The sequence below is a fragment of the Erinaceus europaeus genome, chromosome 17 (assembly GCF_950295315.1).
Source record: "Erinaceus europaeus chromosome 17, mEriEur2.1, whole genome shotgun sequence".
NCBI classification, from domain to species: Eukaryota; Metazoa; Chordata; class Mammalia; order Eulipotyphla; family Erinaceidae; genus Erinaceus; species Erinaceus europaeus.
Window position 1 is genome coordinate 28,837,068 of NC_080178.1, and position 19,686 is coordinate 28,856,753.

At 39.1% G+C, this 19,686-nt stretch overlaps 1 protein-coding gene across 2 annotated transcripts in view; it reads left to right on the forward strand.

Annotated features, from left to right (window-relative positions):
- The window catches only part of CSTF3 (cleavage stimulation factor subunit 3), an 87,908-nt gene that overhangs the window by 10,024 nt on the left and 58,198 nt on the right, over positions 1–19,686 (forward strand). Inside the window, exons 2-4 of one of the 2 annotated variants that reach the window (XM_060176630.1) lie at positions 4,804–4,907; positions 14,653–14,754; positions 14,878–14,973. In XM_060176630.1, the coding sequence (XP_060032613.1) occupies positions 4,827–4,907; positions 14,653–14,754; positions 14,878–14,973 (279 nt within the window). In that variant the 5' untranslated portion in view covers positions 4,804–4,826. The remainder of the gene's footprint in view (positions 1–4,803; positions 4,908–14,652; positions 14,755–14,877; positions 14,974–19,686) is intronic. The other variant, XM_007530093.3, reaches the window with a different exon arrangement.

Below are 19,686 nucleotides of genomic sequence, written 5' to 3' on the forward strand. Positions count from 1 at the left end.
AAGTGACTCCCCTGCAGGTGGGGAGCCGGGGGCTTGAACCGGGATCCTTATGCCGGTCCTTGTGCTTTGCACCACCTGTGCTTAATCCGCTGCGCTACCGCCTGATTCTCCAAAATCCTTTTTTTTTTGAATTTTTAAAAAATATTTATTTTTCAATATTTATTTAGTTATTCCTTTTTGTGCCCTTTTTTATTGTTGTGGTTATTATTGTTGTTACTGATGTCGTAGTTGTTGGAGAGGACAGAGAGAAATGGAAAGAGGAGGGGGAGAGAAAGACAGACACCTGCAGGCCTGCTTCACCGCCTGTGAAGCGACTCCCCCGCAGGTGGGGAGCCAGGGCTCGAACCGGGATCCTTATGCCGGTCCTTGCGCTACCGCCCAACTCCCCAAAATCCAATTCTTATGAGATACCTGTTACCCAAAATGCTTTATTCTTCAGGCATGTGAACCAGCTGTTACTACTCACAAATAGTCATGCAGGATACTATGTTACTTTTAATTTACTATTTTTATTTTATTTAAAAATATTTTATGTACTTATTTTTTAATGAAAGAGACACAGAAAGATACAGAGCACTACTTAGCTCTGTTTTATGATGGGGCTGGGGATTGAACCTGGGACTTTGGAGCCTCAGGCATGAAAGTTTTTTGCATAATAACCATATGCTGTCTCCTCAGCCCTTCATTTATTTATTTTACTTTTTTATTCTTTTTTTTTTTTTTTCTTTGAGCTCTCATTTGTAGTGATGCCAGGGATTGAACCTAGGATTTCCAACTCTCAGGCACAAAAGTTCGTTACATAAATTGCTTTGCTATCTTCCTGGCAGTTAATTTTTATATTATGTTTTTATTTAATCTTCTGATGAGAAAGACACGCTAAGACCTGAGCTTATGGTGAGACTGGGACTTTGGAGCCTCAGTTATGAGTCTTTTGCTGTCTCCTCAGGCCTTAAATTTGTTTTTGAGGTAGCCTTGGTTTACAACACTGTAAATGGTTTTATAAGTACAATTTTCTCCTCTTCAAACTGTGTTCTCACATTTTACAGCCCTCTCCTCTCTAAACACTAGTTACTTTCTCCCAGTCACAAGACAAAGTCATTGGACCCCTTAACACCGTTGGCAGCTCATGCTCTTCCAACTGTTCTAAGTTCTGCATTCTGAGATTTAAATCTCACCTTGTAGTCTGAGGTTTATCTCCATTTGACTATACTTGTCCTCATGCTTAAAGATCATTCACTATTCTGCTTGTATATAAATCTCAAATATTTTTTTTACAACTAGTTTGGTGTTAGTGAATACATTTGCTTTCTGTTATTTTATTGTGTTACGCAGTGCACATAATCAGATCAGAGGATTGTTTGAAGGCTTCATTTTTTTAAAGGTAGACACAGAAGTTGAGATGGGGAGACAGACACTTGGCAGTCCTACTTCACCATCCGTGAAGCTTTCCCTTTGTAGGTGGAGACCAGGGGCTTGAACCTGGGTCCTTGTGCACTGTGACCCGTACACTTAAGCAGGTATGCTACAACCTGCCACCCCCCCCCTTAAGTCATCTTTATTTATTGGGTAGAGACAGCCAGAAATTGAGAGGGAAAGGGGTGATAGACAGAGCAACACTGCTTCACCACTTGCAAAGCTTTCCCCCTGCAGATGGGGACCAGGGGCTTGAACCTGGGTCCTTGGGCATGGTAATGTGTGCTCAACCAGGTGACGTTTTAGAAGTACATACCTTTAACTTGCTTATGAAAAAATGTTATCACTCCCCCAAACCTGGTTAGTAAGCTGGATAATATGTACTTTGGTGGATATCATTTCCCAAAAAGATTGAATATGACCTACTGGCCCTATCTAGCCTCTAGAGTTTTTGTTGAACTAAGTTGGATTTCCCTTATGAATGACTCTTTGGTTTTTCTTCTAGCTACTTTTGATATTTATCTTTGATCATTGCCTTTTTAACTATTATATAATATCCTTTGCTGATCTTGGGTTTGGGTTTATTTTTCTTTTTCTTTTTCTTTCTTTTTTTTTTTTTTGCCTCCAGGGTTATTGCTGGGGCACAACGGTGCCTGCACCATGAATCCACTGCTCCTGGAGACTGTTTTTCCCATTTTGTTGCCCTTGTTGCTCTTGTAGTTGTTATAGTTGTTGTTGTTGTTGTTGGATAGAACAGAGAGAAATGAGAGGAGGGGCAGACAGAGAGGGAGAGAGAAAGATAGACACCTGCAGACCTGCTTCATCGCTTGCGAAGCGAACCCTCTGCTGGTGGGGAGCTGGGGGCTTGAACCGGAATCCTTATGCCGGTCCTTGCACTTTGCGCTATAACCTGCTGCGCTACCGCCCAGCCCACCAGTTTATTTTTCTTACAGCTCTTTGGGCCTCTTGTATCTCTTTCAGTTTAGAGAATTTTACTAATGTTTCTTCAAATAAGAATTCTTGCACGGGGGGGGGGGGGTGATATATCATAAAGGTTATGCAAAAAGGATCACATGCCTGAGGTTTCAAAGTCCCAAATTCAATCCCCTGTCCCACTATAAGCCAGTGCTGAGCAGTGCTCTGATAAATAAATAAAAAGGAATTATTTTCCTTTCTTTTGGATAGGCAGGAATTGAGGGGGAGAGTGCAGCACTGCTTTACTCCCTGTGAACACCCCCCCCCCCTCCGCAGATGGGGGCTAGGGGCTTAAACCCAAGTCCTTGCACACTTGTGATGGATACACTCATACAACTAGGTACACTATCCTCTGGCCTGTTTAATGCAGATGTTTCTCTTGTTACCTCATTGTTCTCATGTTATCTTCATTTGTTTTAGATCCTTCCTTTTTTTTTTTTGCCTCCAGGGTTATTGCTGGCACTACAAATCCAATGCTCCTGGAGGCCTCTTTTCCCCATTTTATTGGATAGGACAGAGAAACTGAGAGTGGGGGAGGGGAGACTTGCCGACTTGCTTCACCTTGCCTGAAGCTTTACCCCTACAGGTGGGGAGTGAGGGTTTGAACCTGGATTCTTGGTGGGTCCTTGTGCCATTGCCTGACTCCCTTTCTTTTTCTTTTCTTATGATTTCCTCTACTTCTTCAATTTTTGGCTTCTGTCTTTTTGCAGGTGGTTCCCCCATCATTTATTTACTTTTTCGTTCAATTACTATACTGTTTATCTCTCTGATTTATTTATTATTATTTATTATTATGTAGCTGTTGAATTTGGGGTTTTCTTGAGGCTACTGTCTTGTTCTTTTAGTGTAGGTGAATTATGCTTGACAATCCCTGGGGCCTGGGCAGTGACAAGAGATTCACAGTCTCGAAAGTGTCTGACTGAAGGTATAGCACTAAGGTTGTGGTAACCAGAAGTTTGGAGTTGCAGGTGCACCACAGGCTTATGGGAGAGCTTACAGGCAGGCTCTGTTCCTTAAGTTGATCACTTAATTCTCCTTGACTTAGAACCATGATCTGTTACTGTGGAAACTAATTTTTTTTTTCTTGCCTTCCAGGATTATTGTTGGGGTTCGGTGCGAATCCACTGCTCCTGGAGGCTTTTTTCCCCCTCTTCTGTTGCCCTTATTTATTTTCTTTATCATTGCTGTGGTTATTATTACTGTTGTTATGATGTCATTGTTGGATAGGACAGAGAGAAATGGAGAGAGGAGGGGAAGACAGGGGGAGAGAAAGATAGACCCCTGCAGACCTGCTTCACCGCCTGTGAAGTGACTCCCCTGTAGGTGGCTCGAACCGGAGTGGTTCTTGCGCTTCGTACCATGTGTGCTTAACCCGCTGCTCTACCACCCAACCCCCGAAACTAAATTTCAGTATAGTTTCTTCCTTATCTTTATTTTAATTTCAACTTTGGTGTGATCTCTAGCATTACGTAGTAGATAGACTTCCAGATTTGCTTGGCATGCTTGCCCATAGCATTGTACACGGTTTGGTGATGTCCTGATTCTCTCATTAATAAATAAAGTGTTCTATTTATTTATTTTTTAACCAGAGCATTGATCAGCTCTGGTTTACGGTGGTGCAGGGGATTGAACCTGGGACTTCAAAGCCTCAGGCATGACAGTCTGTTTGTATAACCATTATGCTATCTACCCCTTCCCAATAAAGTGTTTGTTTTTAAATAGTCCAGGCTTGGGGCTGGGGAGACAGCGTAATGGATATGCAGAAGTCTTTCATGCCTAAGGCTCTGAGGTCCCAGGTTTAGTCTCTAGCACCACTGTAAGCCAGAGCTGGGGAGTGCTTTGCACTCACTCTGTCTCTAAAATGTAGTGAATAAAAACATCTAAAAATAAAAAATATAGTCTAGGTTTTATTTCCATAGAGGTCATGGGAAGAGGCTAGCCTATTTTGTTTCTTTAGTCATCAATAAGGTATTGTCTGTGGCCTTTCTCCCCAAACCCAGCTCATAGCTCCTAATAAAAGATTCTGCTTTGAAAATGATTTGCAGTTTCCATAAAGCTTAACAGATGCCTGCAGTTATATGATTCATGCAATAGGGCTGGTGAAATAGCTCACTTGGATACTGTGTTGCTTTAGTTTGCGGACCCCCACTATATTGAAGGAAACTTTGGTGCTGTGGATTCTTTCACTGGTTTTGTTTGTTTTGTTTTTTAACCAACACACTGCTCAACTCTGGGTTATGATGATGCTGGGGATTGAACCTGGGACTTTGGAGCCTCAGGCATGAGAGGCTCTTTGCATAACCATTATGCTGTCTACCACCACCCTTCTTTCACTGTCACATCTAAAATTATATAAAATATATAATTCATAGAGTATCCAAATTATATGAAAACACTTAAAAATGTGTCTTCCAGGCTGGGGAGATAATATACTGGCTATGCAAAATACTCATGCCTGCGGCTCTCAGGTACCAGATTCTGCCCTTAGCACCACTATAAGAGAGCTGAGCAGTAGTCTGGTAAGCAAAACAAGACAAAAAACTTTTCCCTTTTGAACTACATTGCTGTGAAGTTTAATGTACTTTATTTTTATTGCCACCAGGGTTATCACTGGGGTATAGTGCCTTTCCAGTTAGCCCACTGCTTCTGGTGACCATTTTTCCTTTTTTTAGATAGAGAAATTGAAATGGAAGCGGGAGGGAGAGAGGAAGAGAGAGAGATAATTGCAGTACTGCTTAACCCTCATGAAGCTTCCCTCCTGAGAGTGGGGAGTGGGGACTTGAACTGGGCCCTTGCTCGTGGTGATGTCTGCTCTGTTGGGTGCATCACCCCCAGCCCTGAAGCTATATATATATATTCATAGACAGAAAGTGGAAGCAGATATTTTTTATTTATTATTTATTTTTTTACTAGAGTACTGCTCAGCTCTGGCTTTTGGGGGGGGGGGATTGAACCTGGGACTTTGGAGCCTCAGGCACGAGAGTCTCTTTGCATAATCATTATGCTATCTACCCTCCGCCCAAGCAGATATTTTCTATTTGGCCAGCCATTAAAGAGATCACAAGGGTGGGGGAGACAGCATAATGGTTATGCAAACAGAAAGAGATCACAAAAATGAAATACGGGGAGTCGGGCTGTAGCGCAGCGGGTTAAGCGCAGGTGGCGCAAAGCACAAGGACCGGCATAAGAATCCCGGTTCAAACCCCGGCTCCCCACCTGCAGGGGAGTCGCTTCACAGGCGGTGAAGCAGGTCTTCAGGTGTCTTATCTTTCTCTCCTCCTCTCTGTCTTCCCCTCCTCTCTCCATTTCTCTCTGTCCTATCCAACAACGACAACAACAATAATAACTACAACAATAAAACAAGGGCAACAAAAGGGAATAAATAAATAAATAAAATTAAAAAAAATTAAAAAGAAGAAATACGGTACCATCCAGTTTCTAATATTTTTTTAAACCTTTTTTTAATTTTGTTTATTTTCCCTTTTGTTGCCCTTGTTTTTATTGTTGTAGTTATTATTGTTGTCATCATTGTTAGGACAGAGAGAAATGGAGAGAGGAAGGGGAGAGAAAGATAGACACCTGCATACTTGCTTCACCACCTATGAAGTGACTCCCCTGCAAGTGGGGAGCTGGGGGCTCAAACCGGGATTCTTAACGCTGGTCCTTGTGCTACCGCCCAACTCCCTTCTAATCATCTTTTTTTTTTTTTTTCCCTCTCCAGGGTTATTGCTGGGCTCGGTGCCTGCACCATGAATCCACCACTCCTGGAGGCCATTTTTTCCCCCTTTTGTTGCCCTTGTTGTTATAGCCTCGTTGTGGTTATTATTATTATTACCGTTGTTGATGTTGTTCGTTGTTGGATAGGACAAAGAGAAATGGAGAGAGGAGGGGAAGACAGAGGGGGAGAGAAAGATAAGACACCTGCAGACCTGCTTCACCGCCTGTGTAGCGACTCCCCTGCAGGTGGGGAGCCGGCAACTCGAACCTGGATCCTCACGACAGTCCTTGCGCTTTGCGCCATGTGCACTTAACCCACTGCGCCACCACTCAACCCCCTATTCTAATAATTTATCTTAGTTTTATTTTACTAAAGCATTGCTCATGTTTTACTCCTGATGGTACTGGGGATTGAACCTGAGTCTCAGGCATGAATATCTTTCCCTCTCTCTTTCCCCACTTCCCTCTTTTCCTCCCTCCTTCTTTCTTCCTTCCTTCTTTCCTTTTTCCCTTCCTTTCTCCTCTCCTTTCTTTCTAACTTTATTAGTAAGAGAGATGGGAAGATAGGAAGAGAGTGGACACCAGAGTGTCACTTGGTGGGGACATGTGCTGCCAGGGTTGTGCTACCTTGGTACCTCATGCTTGAAAAAAGTCCAAGGTTTTATTCACTGTGCTACCTCCTAGACCACAGGATGAAAGTTTTTTTTTTTTTTTTTTTTTTTGTATAATCATGCTATCTCCCTCGTCAGAAAGTGGTTTCTATTTAAAAAAAAAAAAAAAACTCATTATTTTTTAGTGTGTTGTCTGAAAATGGACCCAGGACTTGATGTATTTACCACCAATCTGTCTCCCAGTTTTTGTTTTTAGAAGTTTCAGGGTGAGGGGACACCAAAGGACTGTCCCACCATCCATAGTGTTCCCTTGGTGCTGTCCATGATTCTCACAGGTGGTGCTGGAGATTGCTTCTTACACATGGTAGGGCATGCACTTGACTAGCTGAGCCATGTCCTGGGCCCTGGGAGTTTATTTTGAGTGAATTAATAAACACTTAGAATTTTCACTTTTTTTTTAAACCAGAGCACTGCTCAGCTCTGGTTTATGGTGTTGCCAGGGATTGAACCTGGGACTTTGGAGCTTCAGGCATGAGGCTCTTTGCATTAACCATTATGCTATCTACCCCTGCCGGAATTTTCACTTTTGATTTTTTTTTTCTTTTTGTTTTTCCCCATTTTTAATTTGAAACATAATGTAGGTAGATATAACACACTGAAAAAACCTTCAGCCCTCCTGAGGACTGAAATGAAATGTCGATCAAAATCAATCATATTACTACTTCATACCCAATGGGATGGCTATAGTATCAAAGACAGATTAAAGAGTATTGGTAAGAATGTGGAGTAGTGCTTGAATGCCTAATTATTTCTAATCTTTTAAAAATAATAATTTATTCTGGATAGAGACAGAAATTTAGAGGGAAGGGGCAGGCTGGGAAAGAGACCTGTAGCACTGTTTCAGTTCTCATGAAGCTTCCCACCTGTGATACTGAGGGCTTGAGCCCGGGTCTTGCACAGGTCTTGTATAATATGTGCTTTACCAGGTGTGCCATGGCCTGGCCCCATTAGTCTAACCTCAAACAGTTATATAACAAATTGCCTAGCAGCTGTTTTATCTTCACTGCATTCCAACTGACATTGTGTGTGTGTATATATATGTATGTATGTATGTATGTATGTATGTATGTATATGCATGCAGTAGGTTAAGTTGCCAGAAGTGAAATTAGAGTCAGATTTTTTTCTTTTTCTTTTTTATTTCTTATTTCTTTATTGGGGGATCAATGGTTTACAGTTGACAGCAAAATTCCATAGTTTGTACATGTGTAACATTTCCACATAACAATACAACCGCCTAGAGTCAGGTTTTCATGCTAAATTTTGATCGGCATTGCTGTCTTCTCAAATTCTGTATCTGCATACCGTCAGTAGTGCAATGTGAATTATAAACTTTATGGTTTACATTTTTAATTCTTCTGAGTGTTTAAAGTTACTTTTTCTATGAATTGGTCATATTTACCCAATTCCTTTATTTTTTTAACCTTCGTTTATTTGACTATAAATGTTTTAGAAGTACAATTACACATTTTTTTCAAAATTTACTACAAAGCACCCACTAATATCCTTTCACCAATGTCCATTTGCCCATTTTTATTATTTATTTGCTTATTTTACTTTTTGCCTCCAGGATTATTTCTGGGTTATTATATATATATTAAAATTTTATTATTTTTATCTATTGGATAAAGACAACCAGAAATCAAGATGGGGATCGGAGCTTGAACCCGGGTCCTTGTGCATGAACCTAGCAGCTTGTGCATAAGTGACACTACTAAATACTGAGTTGGTGGCTGCACTTCCCCCTCCCCCCACTTTTTAAAAAATATATATATATGATAGGAGAAAGACCCTGAAGCACTGCTCCACTGTGGGGAAACCCCCCACACACACACAAGTGGGGACCTAGAGCTTGAACCTAGGTCCTGACACATGGTAACGGTAATATGTGTGCACTACTGGGTAGGTTACAGCCCAGCTCTACTGTGGCTCATTTGTTTTAAAAAAATTTTACTGTTATTTTTTAACAAGAGCACAGTTCTTTTTCTATTAAACCTGGCAATTCTGGTGCTTCAGTCATGAATGTCTGATGTGCTACCAATGATGTTATGCCTCTAGTCACAACCTAGTTTGTTTTTTTTCTTTTAAAATTTTATTAGTGATTTGATACTGAATTAAAAAATTTAAATTAAAAAATTACAAGATAAGGGGAACAACTCTGCATCATTCCCACCAGCAGAATTCTGTATCCACATTCCCTCCATTGTAAGCTACAGCAGTTCTCCAAAGGTTTGTAGATATGGATTAACAGCTGTCTATGTTTGTATATATTTGCCGCTGCCACCCCCCCTCCCCCCATGATCCCATCTTCTCTTCCTTTCCAAGTCACACCTACACCCATTACTACATCCAAATGTACCTCTTTTTTTTTTTTTTTTTTTTAATCTTTTTTTCTCTTTGGGTCCTGATGGAGTTGGAGTTCAGAGTCCTGGTTATCTTCCCCCTATTATTTCTTCCCTGCCTGGGAGTGTGGACCAGAATTCTTTTTGGGGTACAAGTGGGAATTCTGGCTTCTGTAATTGGAAGTGTGTAACATTTTCATATGTACATGGAAATCAGAAGAAAATAGACAAATAATTTACATTTTAAAACATTACAGACTACAGGCTTTTTGATTGTTTTTAAGCTGCTTTTAGAATAGGGCTAACAAAATAGCTCAGTTGGATAGTCTGAGCTGCTTTGTCATCTGTGCAACCTGGGTTTGAGTCTGGCCTCCATTGCATTGAAGGAAGCTTCAGTGCTGTGGTTTCTTTTTCCACACCTCCTCCTCCTTCATTCCGCTTGCCTTTCTCTCTGTGTGTGTGTTTTTGTTTGTTTGTTTACCAGAGCACTGCTCAGCTCTGGTTTATGGTGGTGTAGGGGCTTAGGCCTGGGATTTAGGAGCCTCAGGCACTCTTTGCATAATCATATGCTATCTCCCATGCCTACTCTTTGCCCTTTCTGTCTGAAAAAGGCAGCCTGGAGCAGTGAATCTCAGGAGTTAATAAAAAAATCTTTTATAGGAAAATATTTACTTTTTCTTAAATTTCTTTATTGGGGGATTAATTTTTTTATTTGACACAGAATACAATAGTTGCACATGCATGCATAACGTTTCTCAGTTTTCCACATAACAGTACAACCCCCACTAGGTCCTCTGTCATCCGTTTTGCACCTGTACTCTCCCCCCCACCCCAGAATCTTTTACTTGGTGCAATACAACAAAAAATATTACCTTTAAAAATAGTAACACAAGCCAGTTTTTAATTCTGTATTTTTAGAGACTAGAAAGCACCGCTCCATCATCAATGGATTCGTGCCCATTTCTGTCCTTGATGGTGCCGGCAGTCAGACTGAGGGCCTCAAGTGTGGAAGGCATGCACTATGCCATTGAGCCACCTCCCTGCCACTGGATGTTGTTTTTACCGTCTTTCAGGTAGAGAGAGACTGGGGGAAGAAGAAACCACAGTACAGCTGCCCGGTCATGTACCGGGCTGTATGGATGGCAAAGCAGACACCCTCTGAGTTATTTTGCTGGCCCCAGTGTTATTCTCTAGGCTTGTTGTTGAACTTTTATTATATTTTTCTTGTGCATAAATTAATATTTTATGTAATTACTTAATAAAGACTTGAGTCTTTCCCGTGCAAAGATAGACTTCATCACATTTCCCTGTAGTTCTTTTATTTCTGCTGCTTGGTAGAAGAGGTGGAACGGGAATTCAACTTTATTTTGTGAAGAGTTGACTTTATAGTTATTTTAACTTGACTAAATGCAGTCTGTCGAATAATGTATATTGAGAATCCACAATTCTGATTTGAAATGCTATCTTTGTTTTTCTTGTTTATTTTTACCAGAATTGCGTAGGTCTGGCTTTTGGTGGTGGTGGTGGTGGTGGTGGTGGTGGGGCCAAGAATTCAGTCTGGTACTATGGAGCCTCAGGCATGAGTCTTTGCATAACCATTAAGCTGTCTCCCCCCCCCCCCCTTAGTATTTTTTAATTTTCCACATTGAAGTTTTTTATTACCTTTATTTATTGGCTAGAGATAGCCAGAAATCAAGAGGTTAGGGGGGAAATAGAAAGAGACACATGGAGTGCACCACTCACAAAGCTTTCCCCCTGCAGGTGGGGACTGGGGACGTGAACCTGGGTCTTGAACATTGTAACATGTGCACTCAACCAGGTGCACTACCATCAGCCCCCACACTTTTTTTTTTAAATCATCCTGGCTCAGTGAGTTGACTTGTCATCTTCAAAACTTTGCATTGTGTGATTTAGTTTTGCTGTGTGAATGGATTCACTACACCTCTTTCGTTAGATGTTGCCATTTTTTGTTTCTTGTGTAAGTTGTTTCTAAAGCTCTTTATATTTTTATAAAAATTTAAAAAGCATATTTTTGACTCAAAATTGAGTTAATCCTTTAAAATACTCTATAAGTATATTCTTGTGCATTGTAACGTGTGCTCAAACAGGTGCGCTACCACCCAGCCCCCTAAATCAGTTTATATGTACAATGATGTAAACTGACTTATTGAGGGGGCCAGGCAGTGGCGCACCTGGCTAAGTGTTCACATCACAACATGAAAGGACCCAGGTTCAAGCCCCTGGTCCCCACCTGCAAGGGGGAAGCATGAGCGGTGGAGCAGGTCTGCAGGTGTCTGTCTTTCTCCCTCTCTATCTCTCCCCTCTAAATTTCTCTCTGTCTCTATTCAGAGTAAGTAAATAAAAATAATAAAAAATAAACTAATTTTTAGAAGAGTGTTTCTTCTAGATAATTTTTCCCCTCCCCCTCATAGAGAAGCAGAAAGCAAAAGAGACAAAATAGGGCCTCAAGCCCAGGGCCTCAGAGACATAAAACATGCACCAGATGAGACATTTCTGTTTTCAGCCCCTTAAATGTGCTTTTTGAATTTTTTTTCATTTTGGGGGCTAGGCGGTGGCGCACCTGGTTAAGCACTTACATTATAGTACACAAGGATCCAGGTTTCAGCCCCTGGTAACCACCTGCAGAGGGAAAGCTTCATGAGTGGTAGAGCAGGGCTGCAGGTGTCTTTCTGTCTCTCCCTCTCTATCTCCTCCTCCCATCTCAATTTCTCTCTGTCTCTATCCAATAATAAATTAAAATACCAATTTTTTTTTTTCTTTAAATACACACCGCTGCTCAACTCTAGTTAAAGGTAGCGCTGAGGATTGAACCTGGGGCCTCAGAGACTCAGGCATAAAAGTCATTTGCAGAATCACTAGACTGTCTCCACAACCTTTTAAGTTCGCTTTAATTATTTTTTCCTATTTATTATCTTTATTTACTGGATAGAAACAGCCAGAAATCAAGAGGGATGGGGCAAATAGAGAGAGAGACAGAGAGAAACCTACATCCCTGCTTCAACATTTAAGAAGCTTTCCTCCTGCAGGTGGGGACGGGGGGGGGGGGCGGCTTGAACCTGGGTTCTTGTGCATTGTAACGTGCACTCAACCAGGTTTGCCACCACCCAGCCCCTTAAGTTTGCTTTTAAAGAAGACAGCATTCTTACCTTTTCCTTATGAGTAAGAGAGAGAACTGAGCACTACTGTGGCACATATGATGTTAGTGATTTGAGTCTTGGGCCTTATAAATGCAAGGCAGGTATTCAGCTGCAGAGCTACTTCTCTACCAGCTGTAAGATTTTAATTGCCAGTTTAAAAAGAAAAAGGAAGCGGGGGTGGAGATAGCACAGTGGTTATGCAAACAGACTTCCATGCCAGAGGTTCACAGGTCCCAAGTTCAGTCCCCCACACCACCATAAACCAGAGCTGAGCAGTGCTGGTGAAAGAATGAGAAAGGAGAGGGGAGGGGAAGGAAAGGAAGAGAAGGTAAAGGAAGGGAAAGAGAGGAGAAAGGAAAGGGTTAGCATCTGGGGAAATGGCCTGACTGGTAAAGTGTTGGACTTGCAGGCCTGAGGCTCTCAGTTCAGTCCCCAGCACTTGCATGTACTAGAGGGGTGCTCTGGCCTCTCTTTCTCTTTCCACTCCCCCTTCCCTCCCTCTACCTCTCCCCCCCCCCTCTGGCTTTTCTCTCTGATGTGATACTGTCACACACACATGCAGAGAGAGATTGGGAGAAAGAGTGAGATAGACTGACACTGTGTGCTTATGCAGCAGTAAAATAGCTCACTTCAGTACTGCACTGCTTGATTTACTGTGTACATGACCCAGGTTTGACCCCAACCCTACACTTATAAAGGAAGTATTGGTACTATGGTCTTCTTTGCCTCCTCCCTCCTCTATGTCTCTTTAAAAAAAAAAAAAAGAGCAGTGCTTCCCTGTGTTCTTCCATTTTTAGGTTTAAGAAGTCTTGCAAAAAGACAAAACAGTACTTTGTATAAGTAACATTTGTGTGACTATACATAGTAGTTTGAACAATTTAAGTAGCTGGGGAATTGACTCAGAGCACAGGCTCCACAGGTGTAGCTCCCTGGTTCTATCCCTGGCATCATATATGTCATAGAAGGTGCTCTGACTTCTTCTCATGAAGTAAATCTGTGAGAGCAGTTCAAGAAGTAGTATTTATATTATTTATGCCTCTTGCCTTCCTCCCTCCAACTCTCCATCCTTTCCTAGGTCACTCTTGCATGTGCAAGGACCGGGATTGAATTTAACCTCATGCTTGAGAATCTTAACACTACTATTGCACCATCCCCTAGGCTATAGTTTAATTATTTTAATTTAAGAAATTGAGAGGGGAGCCAGAGATTGAGAGGGAAGAAAGAGACTTCTTCACCATTGACAAAGCTTTTCACCACATTACTTGGGGATCTGGGTTTGAACCCAGGTTCTTGTAATTGTGTACTCTACTAGTTGCACCACTGCCCAGTCCCAGTTTACTTTTTCTGTCATTTAAAACCTACCTGATTTGTGGTTTTAAACAATACAGAAAGATAGGAAAAGAAAATCACCTGCACTTCCCACCTACCACCCAAATATCACCACTATAAACATCTTAGTACAGCTTTAAACTGTGTATTATAACATAAATTATTGGGTTGTCAGAAAAATCGTGACACATTTTTGTATAGAATAATAACAAATCATGCTTTTCCTGACAGCCTATGTAAACAAAAGCTTTTTGGCATACTTTTTTTTTCTTTCCATTTCTAAGATTATTTTTGCTTTAGGGAAGTAATGGCTTACAATTCAGTTGTCACATGGGCACAGTCTCTTGTCTTTCTGTAATTGGTCTCTGTACACCACTTCTGCTACCAGCTTGAGTTCTCCTTCACCACCATGGACTGGGTCCCCAGTGTCCACTCAGCAACTCCCCCCAGTAGTTCCCTTCCCCCCAACTCTGGGAGTCCTTGGCCATGCTGCAGTAGGCCAGCCTAGTCCGAGTTTTACCCTTTCCTTCCCTGTTTATGTTCCCACCATACTCAGTTTTAAAGAACATAATAAAAAGGCCCCTGAGACCGCAAAGTTTGAGAATGACTTCGTACTATCTAATATAAACGTTGGGCTTAGGGTCCCTAATGGTGGTGTACCTGGTGGAGCACACAGTGTTACAGTGTGTGGAAAGATTCCAGTTTAAGGGCCCCCCCCCCCACCTGCAGCGGAGAAGCTTCCCAGTGGTGAAGCAATGCTGCTGGTGTCTCTCTTATTCTCTCCCTCCTTATCTTCCCCATCCCTCTTGATTTCTGTCTCTGTCCAATTAAAAAAAAAATTGGGGGGGGTTACTTGAATGTTCCAATGTCTTTAAGTATGATTTGTTAGTTATACAGTATATGTAAATATAATTCCAGAAAATGTAGGCTTGTTGTGTAAGAGGACATCTTTATATTGTATTATGACTTTAAATATTCTTTGTTTGCATTAAATAAGATATGGGTTTTTTAAACCAGTAACTTCATTTCATTGTTTTTCCTCCTCTCAGGCAGCTGAGTATGTCCCAGAGAAGGTGAAGAAAGCGGAAAAGAAATTAGAAGAGAATCCATATGACCTTGACGCTTGGAGCATTCTCATTCGAGAGGCACAGGTTTAGTGATAATAGGATTACATTTCCTTCTCTATGGGTCCAATCACACTACTTGGTTCTGCAGTAAATCATATTTTCATGATCCTAACATTGTAAATGCTGTTTATTGGTTTTCAATTTTAGAATCAACCTATAGACAAAGCACGGAAGACTTATGAACGACTTGTTGCCCAGTTCCCCAGTTCTGGCAGATTCTGGAAACTGTACATTGAAGCTGAGGTTAATATTTTATTTTATTTTTTCTTATATAGCTTTTGATAGGAATTGCGACATACACTAAAGTGATAGAAAATCAGGAGCATAGATAGCACAACTAGGACAAGGAGGATTTAAATGTCTCTTGCCTTTATTTTGTAAAATAGGTATGAACTAGTAATTAAAATGAATTTTTGAAATTTGAGTCTTTACAAGCTGATGATTGTTGCATTTTGCAGTTGCAACAACATTAAAACAGTTTGAATGGTATTGGAGTGCTTTAGCCTTTTATTTACTTGTCATGTGTCAATTTATTGCCTCCTGTGTCATTTATTTAGACCTCAAATTTCCTTTTTATTCCTACGTACAAACAAATATGAATGGTATTACAAGAAATATAGAAATGTTAATTTTATAGGCATATTGAGTGTCTCTGCTAATATGAAACATCCAGGTAAAAATTAATTCAGACTTAATATTGTGAAAATGCATGGTTATATCAATAAATTTAAGCACTTCAATAGTTTTAAGAAGATTTTTCTGAAGGATACTATTTACATTTTAGAAGAATAAGCTAATGTGACTCAAATCTATGTAATCATAACTTATCCTGCAATACATTTTTTTTCTTTTTTCTTGCTTTTTTAATTATCTTAAAATTTGAAGCTAAGCATGTTTGTTTAAGAGTCAGGGCTTCATTTTAATTATGACTAGAAGGAAAAACATTCATTTTTTTTTAAGATTGGAATTAGCAATAAGATGATCAATAATAATGTCAATAACAATTGGCACCAAATAATGATTTTTCAGGTTAGATATAAGTTAGTGAGGTGGAAGGGGTGAGATGGTAATAATTGATATCACATTAAGCAGAAAATAATACTGTGTTTTATAACAAACTGATACAGCTTTATTTTGAATATTAATTTCATAATATAAATTTACAACATAATCAAGTACACTGCAGCCTTTTCATAGCGTTTTCCACAGTCATTGAAATTTAATAATATGTGGGTCTGTTTTGACCTATTGAGGGCCTTTAGTATAAGCAGTGTTGAACAGACAGCAGCAACACAGACCATTTGTTGTGTGTTCCTTAGAATGGACCCAACCAACAGTAGATTGAAATTGAGGCTACAGTGTACTCACTATATTTGTACTATAGTGTATACTATTGGGTTGTCAGAAAAGTCATGATGCATTTTTGCATAGAAGCACTTTTCCCACAACCCAAAATATTACATTAATTGGGGTGTGGGGAAGGATTACTAACAATAGCAGGAACATTGTGCGTGTGTTCAATTTTTTTGGTGTGGTTATGTATGTGTGTTTGTGTGTTTGTATATGTGAGAGAGTATCTTGTGAGTCTGGGTGTGGTTTTGACCCAAGACCATATCCGTAAGGTTTCGTCACTTCAGGACCATTCCTTTCTGTAAATATATTGAATCATCAGAGTATACTAGCGTAAAATTCAGGTAAGTGAATAGTAGGCAAGTCTGAAGTATGCTGACAGCAGGGGTTTTTTTGTTTGTTTGTTTTCCCCTCTGTGTGTATTACTCATTAATGTAAGGAATCTGCACCACACCTGCACTTGATCCTCTTTCTGGTGTAACTTTACAAATACATAGTTTTATATGAACTCATCGAAAATTAATATGATCATTACTTAACAGTTTTTGTATATTTACATATAAATACTCATACACAAGCAAACCTGGTGGCTCGGCACTCCATTCTATAAGCATAAACACAGCGAGTCTGCTTCTCTGATATCCTTGTATATGAATTGCATTTTAAAAAAGAATCCTAAAACATAACAGATGTCTTCCAAGGGGTTGAAACTTGTTTAAATAACAAGCATATTCCATAGTTACTTCTGGGTTGCTTGACTTATTTAGTAGGTGGTTTGAAGTTATTTTACACACACACAATCTGTCTATATATATAAAACATCTTTTAAAACGGTAAAGAATATAAATGTATGTTTTGTAAAGTCTGTGTTCAGTTTAGGAATTAAGATGTTAAATCGATGCTGATTTTAGAAACACTTAAATTTTAAGATATGACTTTGTTTCCTGGCTTGCTCTTTATTTTTTAATTTATACTTTTGTTCTTTACTTAGAATGTGACAGGCTAAAAGTTTTCTTTGGTCACATTGCCTGGTATGACCTTTAATAATTCTGGAGAGTACACATTAATAGTACATTTTAAAAATATGAAGTGATAATAATGTCTTATATTAAAGTTAATACTAACAGTGTTTGCGTAACATCTTGTATTCACTCAAGAAAATAAAGTCTTGCTAATACTTGTTGTAAATCAGTATTTCTTGGGGAAATTGTAATGTTTCATTTCTTTACACTAGGAGAAACGGATGTATGAGTCCAAATACATTTAGTTCTTTCCCAATAGAAAGCACATGCATCTTTGATTGCAAGAGAAAAGTTACTTCCGTATAAGTCTTGCTTAATAACTATGACCAAAAAAAGGTGACTTTTTCTTTTAAACTTGAAATATCAGTTGCAAGTGATATGATAAAAAAAAGTTTAGTAAAGTTAATGTCTTTAACATTTGCCTGCTTTTTTTCATACAATCAAGCATTTAATAGTACCCAGCTACTTCTAAAATTTGAATGTTAAAATGGCATCCTAAAACTCTTCATGTGTTTTTATTTTACTGCAAAGGAATTTTTGAAAGTAAAATTCCCTTGTTCTAGTAAAAGGACATTTTGGACCAGCACCTATGTATTTGTAATTATATAATTTCAAAATTGGACTAAAATACTTTAGTGTTTATATATAATAGCATAGGAAATACTATTTTGCCTAATATGTGATGTGTGCTGCTTTATTCTTAATTCCAAAACCAGTACTTCACATGATGTAACAGTATAAACACAATTAGACTTATTCTTAAAGTGACACTGCTATAGCAAGTATAGAATCTTATCTATATTCCTTTTAATATGAAAAATTTATGCTGCTTCTTACTTTAAATAAAGGAAACATTTTAACATCTCCTTGTAGTAGCTGTGTGTATATCTTAAGTGCTGCGGGTATAGTATGCTTTTTATTTTAAAAAATAGATTTTAAACTACGGTATTCAGTGGAATACCCAATGCTCTTTAAGGAGTCACTTTTTTTTTTTTTTAAAGGACTGTTAGAAGGGCTATTCAGTATCTCAAAACCTCTTGGTTTCTATAGCTTTTCCTATAGCTAAACAGCATGAAATCTATGGTATTTTATTGTTAGAAGTAGTTTTGAGTTGAGCCATGTTCACAAAAATTTTTCCTTAAAAAGTAATTTAATCATTTTGGTAACAAAAGGTGAAATGAAGAAACTAAAACTGCTGGTAATAGCAATATGGTGTCATATCTTATTTGTGAATACTGTTAATTCTAATAAAATGTAGAGAATTGATTGCTTTTTATTTTAAAAGATGTAAAACTGAGTGCTTTCCTTTTAAATAATGGGTTGTGAAGTTTACGTTTCAGCTTTCCCAAATAACCTTTCTGCTTTGGAATAACTTTAAAATAATCTTTTTTCTTGGAAAATGGAACTGAACTCAGGATGGAACATGAGTGACCTAAATTGAAATAAACACCGTCATTGTTTTAATGCCTCTTAATTAGAAGCTTCAATTACTGTACTTCACTGTTTTGTATATAATGAGAAATGTGACTTTTTAAAATGTAGATACAATTAATGCATTTTACATAGATGATATTCTTTTCTTCAACTTTTGAGCTTTAAAAAGTCTGTACTCTTTCTTATAGATCTGCTCTTTTCCTGTTTGTAATAAATGTTGGTCTGTCCGTGTGATTATTCAGATTTTACTCTAATATGCATATGGCTTTTCACCTAGAGTTTCTTAAGTGTATGTGTGATGTAGACTAGGGCTGTAAAAAAGCAACAGGGATTATTTGAAAACTGATTAAACATCTGAAAGTGCTTTGAATACATGCTGTTTTAGTGCAAAGGAAATATTTGCTTGGTTAATATTTTAAATAGTGAATTTTGATGTTAGATTTTATTAAAATGCCTTTTTCACCATCTATCTTCCCTTCAGTTTTGTTTTTTTTTAGCACTATCAGTTTAAGGCTTGCAGCTGAGTGGTGCTGCACCTAGTAAGAGTGCGCAATACCATGGGTGAGGACCTGGGTTCAAGCCCATAGTCCCAGTGTGTTGGAGGAAGTTTTTCACAAGCTGTGGAACAATGCTGCAGGTGTTTCTCCTCAACTCTGTATCTCTCTGTCTCTCTAAAGAAAAATGAAAAGAGAAAAGAAGACGGGAGTGTGGGGAAAGGCCTCCCAGAACAGTGTAGTTGTCTGTGGTCGCCAAGCCCTAGCAATAATTCTGGTGGCCAAAAATGTTTTAAGTGTTGTCCTTTCTATTAATAAGGTCTGTGTACTTTTCCCCTTCTGGCTTTCTCTACTTATATAAGTATTTGCAAAAGGGCATATATAATTCACCTAGATAACTTTTTTTTTTTTTTTTTACACACCAGAGCACCGTTCAGCTCTGTCTTGTGGTGGGGTTGGGGCTGGGGGTGGGAATTGAACCTGGGACTTTGGAGCCTCAGACATGAAAGTGTTTGCATAACCATTATGCTATCTACCCTTTGCATAGATAACAAAATTTATTATTATTTTTAGAAAAGTTGTTTCCTATGTCTTTGAGGTGACTTACTCTTATGTGAAATGTAGCTATTTTCAAGCAAAAACATTATGTTGGTCAA